The sequence below is a fragment of the Corythoichthys intestinalis genome, chromosome 17 (genome assembly GCF_030265065.1).
Source record: "Corythoichthys intestinalis isolate RoL2023-P3 chromosome 17, ASM3026506v1, whole genome shotgun sequence".
Taxonomy (NCBI): Eukaryota; Metazoa; Chordata; class Actinopteri; order Syngnathiformes; family Syngnathidae; genus Corythoichthys; species Corythoichthys intestinalis.
Genome location: NC_080411.1, coordinates 43727501 through 43741931, shown reverse-complemented (window position 1 = coordinate 43741931; position 14431 = coordinate 43727501). Strand labels below are relative to the sequence as shown.

Below are 14431 nucleotides of genomic sequence, written 5' to 3'. Positions count from 1 at the left end.
ATAGAAATAAAGTAAGATAAGTGGTAGGTAGAGTGAGAAAAAGGAGATAGAACTCAGTGGCTGTACTTCCCCCAGCTTCATAGCTTCTAGTGCAGCTTAGACTAAACTTTGAGTCTACTACGACTTCACTAACCTGACCATAAGCTTTGTTGAATAGGAACGTTTTCAATCTAATCTTAAATGTGCAGACTGTCTCGGCTTCTTTAATATTAGCTGGAAGCTGATTCCATAAAACAGGGGCTTGGTGGCTAAAGGCTCTAGCTCCGACAGTACTTTTAGAAACCCTGGGAACTACCAGTAGACCTGCATTCTGAGAACAGAGTGTTCTGTTGGGGCGGTATGGAACCAGAGCATCGGTGAGATAAGATGGCCCCAACCCATTAATGGTCTTAAATGTAAGAAGGAGGATTTTAAATTTAATTCTAAACTCGACTGGAAGCCAGTGAAGGGCCTGGAGCACAGGGGTGATGTGCTCTCTTCTACTGGTTCTTGTTAAAAGTCTTGCTGCTGCGTTTTGGACAAGCTGAAGACCTTTTAGAGAACTTATGTACAGTATGTTGAAAGTAGGGTTGTTCCGATCATGTTTTTTTGCTCCCGATCCGATCCTGATCATTTTAGTTTGAGTATTTGCCGATCCCGATATTTCACGATCCGATTGCTTTTTTTTTGCTCCCGATTCAATTCCAATTATTCCCAATAATTTTCCCCGATCATATACATTTTTGCAGTGCATTAAGAAAAAAATGAATAAAACTCGGACGAATATATACATTCAACATACAGTACATAAGTACTGTATTTGTTTATTATGACAATAAATCAAGATAGCATTTACATTATTAACATTCTTTCTGTGAGAGGAATCCATGGATAGAAAGACTTGTGATTCTTAAAGGATAAATGTGACTTTGTATATTGTGACTAAATATTGCCATCTAGTGTATTTGTTGAGCTTTCAGTAAATGATACTGTAGCCATTTAACTGTTCTGCCCAAATGCATGATGGGAAGTGCAACCATAACCGTGCGTAGTGGCACGAATTGATATATCTTCTCTACGTTGGGAATTAACATAGGGTGTTAGGAAAAAGATCAACTACTACCTTTCTTCCTCACATTGCTTCCCATGATATTCCTAATTGTTGAAAGAGGAATTGTAAGGCTTTAGCCAATTAATAAAAGGCTCCAAAGACTGCCAAAATCCACTCTACTCATTTTACGCTGCCTTTTAGCTCTACATATAGGTAAAACGGCGCCATTATAGATTGAACGCGACAATGCGTGAGTGGGTCGTGCAGCGCATGCGTTATTTGCGTCAAATATTTTAACGTGATTAATTTAATAAAATTAATTACTGCCGTTAACGAGATAAATTTGATAGCCCTACTTTAAGCCAAAACTAAAGACTCTGGATGATTGTAAGACATTTTGTCTGTAACGTTAAATACAATTAGAAAACGATTTAATCCAAAAAAAAAAAAAAAAAAATTTAAAAAAGGCATGTCCGATATTTTTTTGCCGATTCCGATACTTTGAAAATGACGTGATCGGACCCGATCGATCGGGATGCCCATCGATTGGGACATCTTTAGTTGAAAGTATATATCCGTCTTGTGTCTTATCTTTCATTCCAACAATAATTTACAGAAAAATATGGCATATTTTATAGATGGTTTGAATTGTGATTAATTACGATTAATTAATTTTTAAGCTGTGATTAACTCAATTAAAAATTTTAATCGTTTGACAGCCCGAATATACAGTGCCTTGCAAAAGTATTCGGCCCCCTTGAACATTGCAACCTTTCGCCACATTTCAGGCTTCAAACATAAAGATATAAAATTTTAATTTTTTGTCAAGAATCAACAACAAGTGGGACACAATCGTGAAGTGGAACAAAATTAATTGGATAATTTAAACTTTTTTAACAAATAAAAAACTGAAAAGTGGGGCATGCAATATTATTCGGCCCCCTTGCGTTAATACTTTGTAGCGCCACCTTTTGCTCCAATTACAGCTGCAAGTCGCTTGGGGTATGTTTCTATCAGTTTTGCACATCGAGAGACTGACATTCTTGCCCATTCTTCCTTGCAAAACAGCTCGAGCTCAGTGAGGTTGGATGGAGAGTGTTTGTGAACAGCAGTCTTCAGCTCTTTCCACAGATTCTTGATTGGATTCAGGTCTGGACTTTGACTTGGCCATTCTAACACCTGGATACGTTTAATTTTGAACCATTCCATTGTAGATTTGGCTTTATGTTTTGGATCATTGTCCTGTTGGAAGATAAATCTCCGTCCCAGTCTCAGGTCTTGTGCAGATACCAACAGGTTTTCTTCCAGAATGTTCCTGTATTTGGCTGCATCCATCTTCCCTCAATTTTAACCATCTTCCCTGTCCCTGCTGAAGAAAAGCAGGCCCAAACCATGATGCTGCCACCACCATGTTTGACAGTGAGGATGGTGTGTTCAGGGTGATGAGCTGTGTTGCTTTTACGCCAAACATATCATTTTGCATTGTGGCCAAAAAGTTCAATTTTGGTTTCATCTGACCAGAGCACCTTCTTCCACATGTCTGGTGTGTCTCCCAGGTGGCTTGTGGCAAACTTTAAACAAGACTTTTTATGGATATCTTTGAGAAATGGCTTTCTTCTTGCCACTCTTCCATAAAGGCCAGATTTGTGCAGTGTACGACTGATTGTTGTCCTATGGACAGACTCTCCCACCTCAGCTGTAGATCTCTGCAGTTCATCCAGAGTGATCATGGGCCTCTTGGCTGCATCTCTGATCAGTTTTCTCCTTGTTTGAGAAGAAAGTTTGGAAGGACGGCCGGGTCTTGGTAGATTTGCAGTGGTCTGATGCTCCTTCCATTTCAATATGATGGCTTGCACAGTGCTCCTTGAGATGTTTCAAGCTTGGGAAATCTTTTTGTATCCAAATCCGGCTTTAAACTTCTCCACAACAGTATCTCGGACATGCCTGGTGTGTTCCTTGGTTTTCATAATGCTCTCTGCACTTTAAACAGAACCCTGAGACTATCACAGAGCAGGTGCATTTATACGGAGACTTGATTACACACAGGTGGATTCTGTTTATCATCATCGGTCATTTAGGACAACATTGGATCATTCAGAGATCCTCACTGAACTTCTGGAGTGAGTTTGCTGCACTGAAAGTAAAGGGGCCGAATAATATTGCACGCTCCACTTTTCAGTTTTTTATTTGTTAAAAAAGTTTAAATTATCCAATAAATGTTGTTCCACTTCACGATTGTGTCCCACTTGTTGTTGATTCTTGACAAAAAAATTAAATTTCATATCTTTATGTTTGAAGCCTGAAATGTGGCGAAAGGTTGCAAGATTCAAGGGGGCCGAATACTTTTGCAAGGCACTGTATATATATATATATATATATATATATATATATATATATATATATATATATATATACACTCACCAGCCACTTTATTAGGTACACCTGTCCAACTGCTCGTTAACAGTTTATTAGGTACACCTGTCCAACTGCTCGTTAACACTTAATTTCTAATCAGCCAATCACATGGCGGCAACTCAGTGCATTTAGGCATGTAGACATGGTTTAAGACAATCTCCTGCAGTTCAAACCGAGCATCAGTATGGGCAAGAAAGGTGATTTGAGTGACATTGAACGTGGCATGGTTGTTGGTGCCAGAAGGGCTGGTCTGAGTATTTCAGAAACTGCTGATCTACTGGGATTTTCATGCACAACCATCTCTAGGGTTTACAGAGAATGGTCCGAAAAAGAAAAAATATCCAGTGAGCAGTAGTTGTGGGCGGAAATGCCTTGTTGATGCCAGAGGTCAGAGGAGAATGGCCAGACTGGTTCGAGCTGATAGAAAGGCAACAGTGACTCAAATAACCACCCGTTACAACCAAGGTAGGCAGAAGAGCATCTTTAAATGCACAGTACGTCGAACTTTGAGGCAGATGGGCTACAGCAGCAGAAGACCATGCTGGGTGCCACTCCTTTCAGCTAAGAATGGGAAACTGAGGCTACAGTTTGCACAAGCTCATTGAAATTGGACAATAGAAGATTGGAAAAACGTTCCCAAAAGTATTGGCACCAATGCAACTCTGTCAAATAATGCTCAATTTCTCACAGAAAATGATTGCAATTACAAATGCTTTGGTGGTAATATCTTCATGTATTTTGCTTGCAATGAAAAAACACAAAAGAGAATGGGAAAAAAATAAATGAATCTTTATCATTTTACACAAATCTCCAAAAGTGGGCTGGACAAAAGTATTGGCACCCTTTGAAAAATCATGTGATGCTTCTTTAATTTGTGTAATTAACAGCACCTGTTACTTACCTGTGGTAATAACTAAATCATACTTGCTGCCAGTTAAAATGGATTAAAGTTGACTCAACCTCTGTCCTGTCTCCTTGTGTGTACCACATTGAGCATGGAGAAAAGAAAGAAGACCAAAGAACTGTCTGAGGACTTGAGAAGCAAAATTGTAAGGAATCATGGGCAGTCTCGAGGCTGCAACTCCATCTCCAAAGACCTGAATATTCCTGTGTCTACCGCGCGCAGTGTCATCAATAAGTGTCAAGCCCATGGCACTGTGGCTAACCTCCCTAGATGTGGACGGAAAAGAAAAATGGACGAGAGATTTCAACAAAAGATAAGGTACGGATTGTGGATAAAGAACCTCGACAAACATCCAAACAAGTTCAAGCTGTCCTGCAGTCCGATGGTACAACAGTGTCAACCCGTACTATCTGCTGCCGTCTGAATGAAAAGGGACTCTATGGTAGGATAAACAGGAAGACCCCACTTCTGACCCAGAGACATAAAAAAAAAACAGGCTGGCGTTTGCCAAAACTTACCTGAGAAAGCCAAAAATGTTTTGAAAGGATGTTCTCTGGTTAGATAAGACAAAATAGCGCTTGTTGGGATAAGGCATCAACATAGAGTTTACAGGGGAAAAAATGAGGCCTTCAAAGAAAAGAACAAGGTCCCCACAGTCAAACATGGCGGAGGTTCCCTGATGTTTTGGGGTTGCTTTGCTTCCTCTGGCACTGGAGTGCATGGCATTATGTAGTCTGAAGACGACCAACAGATTTTACAGCATAATGTAGGATCCAGTGTGAGAAAGCTGGGTCTCCCTTAGAGGTGATGGGTCTTTCAGCACGACAATGACCAGAAAACATACTTCAAAAAGCATTAGAAAGTGGTGTGAGAGAAAGCACTGGAGATTTCTAAAGTGGCCAGCAATGAGTCTGGACCTGAATCCCATAGAACACCCGTGGAGGGATCTGAAAATGGCAGTTTGGAGAAAGCACCCTTCAAATCTCAGATACCCAGCGCAGTTGGCCAAAGACGAATGGTCTAAAATTCCAGCAGAGCATTGTAAGAAACACATCGATGGATAACGGAAGAGTTTGTTCAGGGTTATTTTGTCTATAAAAGTTGTATTAGGCTGAAAGTGCCAATACTTGTCTTTTTGAGTTTTGTGTAAAATTATAATGATTTAATTTTTTTCATTCTCTTTGGTGTTTTTTCATTGCAAGCAAGATGAATGAAGATATACCAAAGCGTTTGTAATTGCAATCATTTTCTGGGAGAAATTTAGCATTATCTGACAAAATTGCATGGGTGCCAATACTTTTGTCCAGCAGTGTAGAAGGTTTCCAGCAATTAAAAGACAGAACACGGCAAGCAGTAACAACTGATCGTCAGACTTTATTTTATTTTACATAAAGTGGCAATAATGTTTTAAACTTTCAGCAGCAACACGTGAATAATCCCAACATGTATATCTGGAAATTGGACCTTCAAACATGGATTATCAGTACACACAATATGAAATCAAATAACACAAATCAAACACAATAATGTAACAAATAGTGAATTCCATCAACATGTTGGTAAGCGTATTTTTTATGTATATTTTTTATTTTTAAATTAAGAATCCCAAAATACAGTCACAGTCTGATAAAAAAGCATTGTACATGTTGCTCAATAATTACACCACTGATTTTAATGAAGTATCCATACTTACAAGTATGCCCTCACATTGATTTGATTTTTCCAAAATAGCTCCAACGAAAAAATTGAATGAGAAAAACAAGATCCATTTAATGCGTGATGAGATGATTCCGAAATAAATAATAGTTCAGCGGTTAACTTAAAAGTATTTCAAAGTCAAATCCTGCTGAATTCTCATTAAATAATATCAACCACCATAGAAACTCAATGTAACTTTCTTCATGGCCAGGAACCTCTTATCTGCTCTGAAACCCCTTCAGGTTCAACAGTGTTTGGTGAGTATCTCTGGCTGAATGTCATTAAACCATCCCTTTGTATCACGCGGCGTCAACTGACCCTGAGCCACTTGCGCCGAGCTCTTTTTGACAGCATCGAGCACAAGTGAAATTTCCAAATTTTAGAAATGGTTCATCTTCAACCCTTGTTCTTTTTAAGCCGTCCGCCCTCAGCAGCTGGAGTCCTCACTGCCAGCACTGCTACCTCTTCCTCCAGATTTGTTGGTAGAGCTGACGGCAATCTGGCAGCCATTGGTGACATGACTCATCACCTTCTGTTTGAGCTGAGAGACCTGCTCCCGAAGCATAGAAGCGGTGGAGGCCAAGTCAGAGTTCTGACTCTTTAGGATCTTTACTTTCTCCTCCAGTCGCGAAATTCGCTCCAGTTTACGCTTACGGCATTTGGATGCCGCGATACGGTTGCGAAGCTTCTTACGCTCGGCTTTGATTCTCTCTTGTGTCTCTAAGTCGATGGGGGAGAGGGAAGGTGGCGATGTAGGGTCTCCAGGTAGATGGGGAACCTCAGGGACCGTCTGTGGAGCGTCCAGACCTCTGTTGTGTGGTTGATGCGCTCCACTACCATTATGACTCGTGGTGCCACTGTATGTCATCTGCGCTCCGGAATACCCCATCTGTCCTTGGTTGTAGCTGCTAAGATTAGTGTAGATGGGGATATCGCTAGTGGACATCAAGTTCCTCTGGTAAGATGCCTGTAAGGAGACGTTGCAGGAGGATGACGGTGACATATGTCCTCCAACTAGCTGGTTCTGCTTGTGTAGGTCCGCCAGTGCTTTAACAAAGCCATCAGCAAAGCCTTCTTGCTCATTGGTAGCCTGGTTCCGATAAATGAAGGGGTTGGTGGAGTTAGTGGTGACTAATCCCTGGTTGGATTGGATGATCAGATGCTCCAGGTCAGGAGAAGCTAGCTTCAGCAGGTTCATGTCCGCCGAGGCTGCCGAGGATGTTATGAGGGAACTGTTGTTGGCAATTCCGAGATTGTTGGCATTCGTTCCTCTTCCTCCAGCGCCACCGCTACCACTGCTCGGGAAATGATGACTTCCTATTGCCATAGCCTTCTTACACATCAGCATCTTGTTTCCGGCGTAACGCTCGTATTCTGGAAACTGACTGAAGTTGTGGATGGCAGGGGAGTCATCATGATAGAAAGCAGTCTCCATCTTGGCTGTCATTGACGAGGAATTCTCTTCAAGGTAATCTTCATAATCAGATTAACCTCAATATCATAAGAGTTTGAACCGTTTCACTGACGTCGGTGGGTGGAGGATGAAGAGCAAGAAGAAGAGACAACAAGAAGATACCAATCCAAGTCCTAGCAAGGAATGCACGCAGATCTAGGAGTGGAAATGAGACAGAAAAAAATATGTCACATTAATGAGAACACTGTGAATTACAAATTCTCAAAGTCTGTGGGAATTTTTCATCCTACTACATTGGTAAGGCAATTGTGATTGTTGGCAAATAGGACTTCTCATACTGTGCTCAACTAAAAACGTTTGAGATTGTTAATGTTTTACTCACCCATCATTGACAATAAAGACTTTCCCTAACTGAAAAGTGCTTTTGCCGTCAGAAGCATAAGACTAACAAAAATTTCGGAGTGTGCCGATTCCGATTTTAAGTTTTACCTAATGTGGAGAGCTTCTTTCACGTCTGTGGGGGAGGTAAACAAAAAGATTAATGGCTGGAACAATTAATTTTGGGGCGTTAGTCGAGACAGCTGAGGTGGCCACTGCTATGCGGGGGAACAGAAAGACGATGACAAGATTTAAAGCCTGACTACAGAGAGGAGGCAAGAGGAATCTAATGGACCACCCTGTAGGCGAGTAGAGTGATTCAATGAGGGGGCCATGGAAAAGAGAGTTGAATTTGGTTTGATGTTGTGTTCCAAATTTTATGGATAGGTAGTTTTGGGAGAGAATCTACTTATGTGAGTTCACCCTTTAATTGCGGGACGAACACACAAGTTGGTGGTCAACAGTCATAGCATAGTTCTTGGCAAAGTCCAGAACTTACACTGAAAAACCTACACTGATCTAATATAGCATGGAAATACTTGCAGCAAAGTTATCATTTATCAGTCATCAACACTAAATCTGCGATGAAAATAGCCCAGCATTTTATACATTACCTATAGAAACTCCAAAGGGTAGGACTGCTGCAGGATCTCCTGTTCAGGTTCTATCACTGTGTCTTAGAATGAGCGTCCCTATGTCTGGAATGACAACAGCCTGTTGATTCCTGTGTAAGAAGCACAAATGTCATTTAAATGTGATAGAAAAAGAGCAAACCTTACCTTAAGTACCTAATGCAAATCTTAACGTGTGATACCAGACGAAGAGAGGGCAGTACCATTTTTTTTCTCAATTGTGGAGAATATCTCAATCACGACTTAACGAGAAAAAAAAATCCACTCATTTGTCAGTCTTTATGTTAACTAGAAGGCTATGGTGCAATGTATTGTGATGTATGAAGCTCCATTTCTGTTCATGGCTGAACTGAGGTCAAATGAAAAAAAAACGGTGCATCTTGATTTTCATGTAAGTGGAAAACTTGCTTCTCCTGTTTTGGAATTTGAGAAACACACTGCTCCAGAACAGATCATTTTCTAGAAAATGATTGCTGATTTCTCTTGAGTAAAAATCAAGTGAATTTGTATTGCAAAATGGGCCATCATCTTCATGCTATAAACCCCGTTGCTAGCATTTATGTGCTACCCTTAAAGGCAATGAGATGATTGCTTTTGATTGGCGGCAAATGAAATATTTACAGCAGTGCAAACCCCGCTTTGTGTGCCTGCTTGCGTGTTTCCGAATTTACGATCGTTAGGTTTCCAGCAAAAATAAAGCCAAAGTTGTTTGAAATATGCCCAGACAGTTATGACCAAAAGAAAATAAAAATTAATGATTCTGCTCACATTGTGATTATGGGTAGTACTTTTGCCTTGTACCCTACAACTAAAGGTAGTCCCCGGGTTATGAACGAGTTCCGTTCCTACGCTAGCAATGTAACCCGAATTTCTGCGTAAATCCCAATTATATAAATCTCAAAGTAACAATCCCGAAAGTTCAAAGGTATTGTATTTCGTGGAATGTTGGAGGATACATTGCCTTCTGGTGGCAGTGTTGGGTCTGGCTGGACTAAGATGTATGACTGAAGAGCAGACTCAGACGTCTGACATGGATAAACGACAGCTGTGCTCTGGTTTGGCTCACATCAGGCTGTAAGTTGTTTCAGCTAATACATGTTTGTGTCTGCATTTGTAATTAAGTTTAGAGTACAGTTTGTGGAGTTATGTGTGAGCGATTTGTTATGAGAAATGTAAATACGTTAGAATTTGTAGCATTTAAACTAGCTGACTTTTGTAAGGCAAATTTGGCTTAATTTAATCTACTAAATTTACACATTGATCAGACTATATGGACGTTTGAACACCAATTGTTTTGTGTCAACTGTTTTATTGATAAAATGCATGTTGCTTTGAACAAAAGTGTACATGTGCGTGTTACAGCTTTACAAAATGTCAAAAATGAAGGAAGTAACACGCTCCAAAAAGCACAATTGCCTTGTTTGCAGTTTCTAAAGCTGAAAAACTTCACGTTTAGTGAGGACAAAATAATACTGTATATCATACTAATAAGGTTCATTCATTTTCCATGCCGCTTTTTCCTCACGAGGGTCGCGGAGGTGCTGGAGCCTATCCCAGCTAACTACGGGCAGTAGGCAGGGTACACCCTGAACTGGTTGCCAGCCAATCGCAGGGCACAAGGAGACATACAACCATTCACACACACACTCATACCGACGGTCAATTTAGAGTGTTCAATCAGCCTACCATGCATGTTTTTGGGATGTGGGAGGAAACCGGAGTTCCCGGAGAAAACCCAAGCCGAAGCCCTGGATTGAACCCTTGATCTCACAACTGTAAGGCAGATGTGCTAACCACTCAGCCACCACGCCGCCTATTAATAAGGTAACGTAAAAAAAACATACTGTGAGGTCGTATTAACAACTATTTATACGACTAAAAAAATTAAAAACCACTGCAGACAAAATGGCGGATGAGACTTCGCCGTTGTAAAGTCGAAATCGCGTAAGTCGAGTACGTCGTAACCTGTGGACTACCTGTCGTTGTTCGTCAACACGTAAACCAGTTTAGGGTGTACTTGCCTCTCACCTCATCTCACTATGAATAGCCAGTTGACCTGTGACTAATGTTCCCCCTGAGGTGCGTGCGTGCGCAATCGTGCACTGCTTGCACATACTCAGCGCACAAGAAAATCTATGCAGCGCACAAAATAAAATTCAACACAAGCATATTGGAGCGTCACCAGGACAACTGTCGGCACCGCAGTGATGTGCCAGCGCGACACTCCTATTGGTGCGTTCGATACGGCAGCGGTCCCATTGTTGGGTTACTACACCACGATAGCTGCGAGTCGATGACCTGGGTGGGTGCGGAGAAAAAGAAGAGTGAAAAGTAAGACTTTTGTGCTGATTTACTGAAGCAACATTCCACTGCCAATCTTTGCACGCGCTACAGTATTACTTAATTTATTTTACAACAGATATAATCGAATTAATTTGAACAACATAATTGTTTTCTGTACCATTTTGCAACGTAACTCAATGTATAACAGCTAATCAGCCAATCATAGCATTGACAGTGTTGCGCATATGTGCCCTGCCCGCAGGCGTCGTGCAGGTTAGCTAGCTAACAACAGTGGAGCGGAGTGAAGAGTCCTTATCATGGCGAAAGGAACGGGCAGTGAGACTACAGTCATCAAGCCAAAGTAAAAAAGAAATGTGGCTGTTTTAAGATGGAACGGCTGTCGGGGTATGAGCAAATAATAAATTGAGTGACATTTTTTCTTTTTTTTTTTTTAACTTTTTTTTTTTTTTTAAACCTGCCCTGTATAGCTGCTTGGACATGGAGAATAGGAATCTTGAGTGTCCTCATTTTCTGAACAGTTTCTATGTGGGAGTTTTTTAATACTCCCATTTTGATTGTTTATTATGTTCTATTTACTAACTCACCATTGCCACAACTGGACCTCACCCAGGCCAAAGCAGGACTGTTGCTATCGCTAAAGCAGGACTCTCACATATAACATAGTACACATCTCATGAACGAGATTTTTGTCTTTTTCATTTTATGTGGACCAAATCAATTATATTAAAGCTAAACTAATAGGAATTGTTGCTGTAATATCATTCTTTTTAAGTGAACTTGCTATGATCCAACATCTTCAACAGGCGTGATACTGGTGTGTGGCTACAGCGTACACATCTGATGTTGCTCACAGTGGTCCTCAGAGTGTTCAGGGAGCTTGTGTGTCTGCTCAGACACATAAAAAATAGCGGGGACATTGGTCATCACTGTCAAATATTAAATGGCTTCGCTTTTGTTTGCTCATAGGCTTTTCTCCAAATGGAATTATCACTGGGATCTGGTGGCCACTGTAGAAGTGACAAGAAAGTTAACCTCCAGGGATACAAAAAAAAAAAAACAAGCCAAAAATCTAATTCTAACTTGTACCTCTCCCTCCTCCCAAACCTTAAAGTAAACCTCCACCACCTACTTCACAGAGAGAATCTCCTCAACCTCTTACCGTGAAGCGTAAAGTTGAAGTGGACATATTCCGGTTACACTGGAGAGAGTCATGGATAAGTCTGAAACCACCGAAGTATCTATTACTGAAAGCTAGTGACTCAAAAATCCAAATCCAAGGATTTACAACAATAGATTTGATTAGCAACATTCAGTACAACGCTGCTGGCTATGCAACAGAAGCTGAATTTATTCTTTTAATAAGCCATGTAACTTGCTATGATACAAAGTTTTGAACAGGTGTGATACTGGTGTGTGGCCACAGCGTACACATCTGATGTTGCTCACAGTGGTCCTCAGTGTGTTCAGGGAGCTTGTGTATCTGCTCACACATGAAAATTTAGAGGGAACATTGCCTGAGACCCTAATGAAGACATACGAAATGGGTGACTGGATGCACCATTTACCCACCCGGCCACAAAATTTTGTGGAAATTAACTTGTGTTATTTTTTTCTAGGTTTTGCTTAATGTGGCTTAGCAGGTGTCAATTTTTGTTTTCAAATATTGTAACATTATGGTCACATGTTGCGAAAACAACAATATATATACTAAGAGAGTCATCAGTGTTGTTTTTTTTGTCTTGTTTGCAAACTCCAAACAAAAGCCAAAGCTGACCATCAAAGACTGAACTGACGTGTCACCCTTCACCCCACTATACTGAAGTCACTAAAGTCACAAAAACACATCTGGCCAAGGACAAGATTTTGCCTTGGCTACTGCTGTTTGGTATGGTTTTAATTTACTGATGTCACCAATAACACTCACCAGCTCCCAATACGTTGTTTTCCTTTTTGGCATTTGAATTTCCAAAGCTCAAAGCCCCATTTTTGATGTGATTTTACACTGCAGCACTCTTTACAATAAATCTTAATAACAACAGCATTATGAAATTTTTAATTACCCAATTTCTCCCTTTAATGCACGAATTATTAATATTATCATTGCTATTATTATTATTTAAAAAAAAAAAAAAACATTTTTTTACCCTTACAGGGCACTCATTTAACTCATTGGCTGCCATTGACAGTGCTAAATGTCTAATCTATTTTTGCAGGAGAGGCAAATGAACAAACTTTCATTTTTAAAAACTGAAAATCTTAATAATATATTATAATTGCACATATTTATGTACGCTTTTTTTAATGAACAAAAAGAGTCACTTTCCCTATACACTAAATGATTAGAGCTCTGACGTGTAATAAAAATAAATTACTAAATTTAGTCACTTGCTGTGTAAAGGGTTAAAGGTCTCAAATGCCAACTTTTGAATGGCTGTCCACTGCAATGACCACTGTCTCTGAACGGGTAAAAATCCACCACAGGTCGTATTTTGGCATTAAAATTGATCAATAATAATCAGCCTAATTGTAGTTGTGAAGTAGCAATATGAAGTCATATCTTTGGATGGAACACTCACTAAAAGCAGCTCAACATTTGGAACTCAGTTCGCTTTTCTTATTCATGAACAAAGTTAATCGCCATCTATAATTATATCACATACAGTATTTAAAGCATTGTTACCGTTTCTCCTTTGGACTGACAACTCATTTCTGTGGTTGCATGGAGGCTCACATACAAGAAGACGCATGCAACTACTTATCCCATCATCATAGTCGAGTTTCAGATAAATAATGATCCATAGATATGAAATAATCGATTCATGCCAGACGCCATCAAGTTTTATCTCCTGCCGTAAACTTTGAGAATCACCCGTTTTCCCAAACATCCATATCCGGACGAAACAACAAGAGAAAATAGCTCCATATTATTACGTTTCCTCCGAAACCCACACATGCAAAACAGCAAAAAAATCGCGGATACTCACATGGAGGAAGGCAGATCGATGTTGAAGCATCTGAGAGCAGACAGAGTGAGTCAGTCAGCAAACGCGCGCAAACACGCGCACGAACACACAAACCAACTCACTTTTCGCTCTCCGACCATTATAAGTGACTCACGCGCTGACGTTTTTGTTCTTTTGCTTCACCCGCGTTACATTTCTATTGAAGTCATTGATGTTAATTAAAATGGCTTTATCAACACCCAATTGAATACCTGGAAAAATCCTCGGAGGATACGGCTAATTTCCGCACATTAATTTGTGCAGAATTGCGTTTATCATTGCGGTTATAAACGGGTTGTAAAGCATTTCGCTGAAATTTTAGTCCAAATGGATTAAACAAGGCTAATTGTAAAAGTCTAAACCACCAGAGAATAACTGCGTGCGCGTGTATGATTTGTGTGTGTGTAGAGAAAGAGAGAGCGAGAGAGAGAGAGCGAGAGAGAGAGAGATTTGCACAAATTATTTTTATATTATCCAAGACAACAGCAAAGAAAAAATGTTTTGATATTCACGCCTTGCTTTTTTTTTTTTGAGTAATGATGCTCATCATATTAGGATTTCATTTAATACTACAGTCTACAACAGGGGTGTCCACATTACAGCCCGCTGCCCAGTTTTTAATGGCCCACAGCAAATTATGAAAATACAATCTAT

The 14431-nt window shown here is 40.2% G+C and overlaps 1 protein-coding gene across 3 annotated transcripts; it reads right to left on the bottom strand.

Moving 5' to 3' along the window:
- Positions 1 to 5703: 5703 nt before the first annotated feature.
- june (JunE proto-oncogene, AP-1 transcription factor subunit) lies at positions 5704 to 14165 on the bottom strand. 3 transcript variants are annotated; one of them, XM_057819866.1, is made up of 4 exons: positions 13861 to 14165; positions 13760 to 13789; positions 8454 to 8563; positions 5704 to 7656 (listed from the first exon to the last, which is right to left on the bottom strand). In XM_057819866.1, exon 4 carries the CDS (start codon positions 7492 to 7494, stop codon positions 6475 to 6477), a length of 1020 nt encoding a protein of 339 aa, XP_057675849.1. In that variant the 5' UTR covers positions 7495 to 7656; positions 8454 to 8563; positions 13760 to 13789; positions 13861 to 14165; the 3' UTR covers positions 5704 to 6474. The 3 variants fall into 3 exon arrangements, with proteins under 3 accessions (XP_057675849.1, XP_057675850.1, XP_057675852.1); XM_057819867.1 differs by having other exon boundaries at positions 10654 to 14165; XM_057819869.1 differs by having other exon boundaries at positions 13456 to 14165.
- Between the last annotated feature and the right edge of the window lie 266 nt (positions 14166 to 14431).

Bases quoted from the DNA above. Each gene is read 5' to 3' on its own strand.
- june (XM_057819867.1), bottom strand. From the start codon at position 7,494: ATGACAGCCAAGATGGAGACTGCTTTCTATCATGATGACTCCCCTGCC.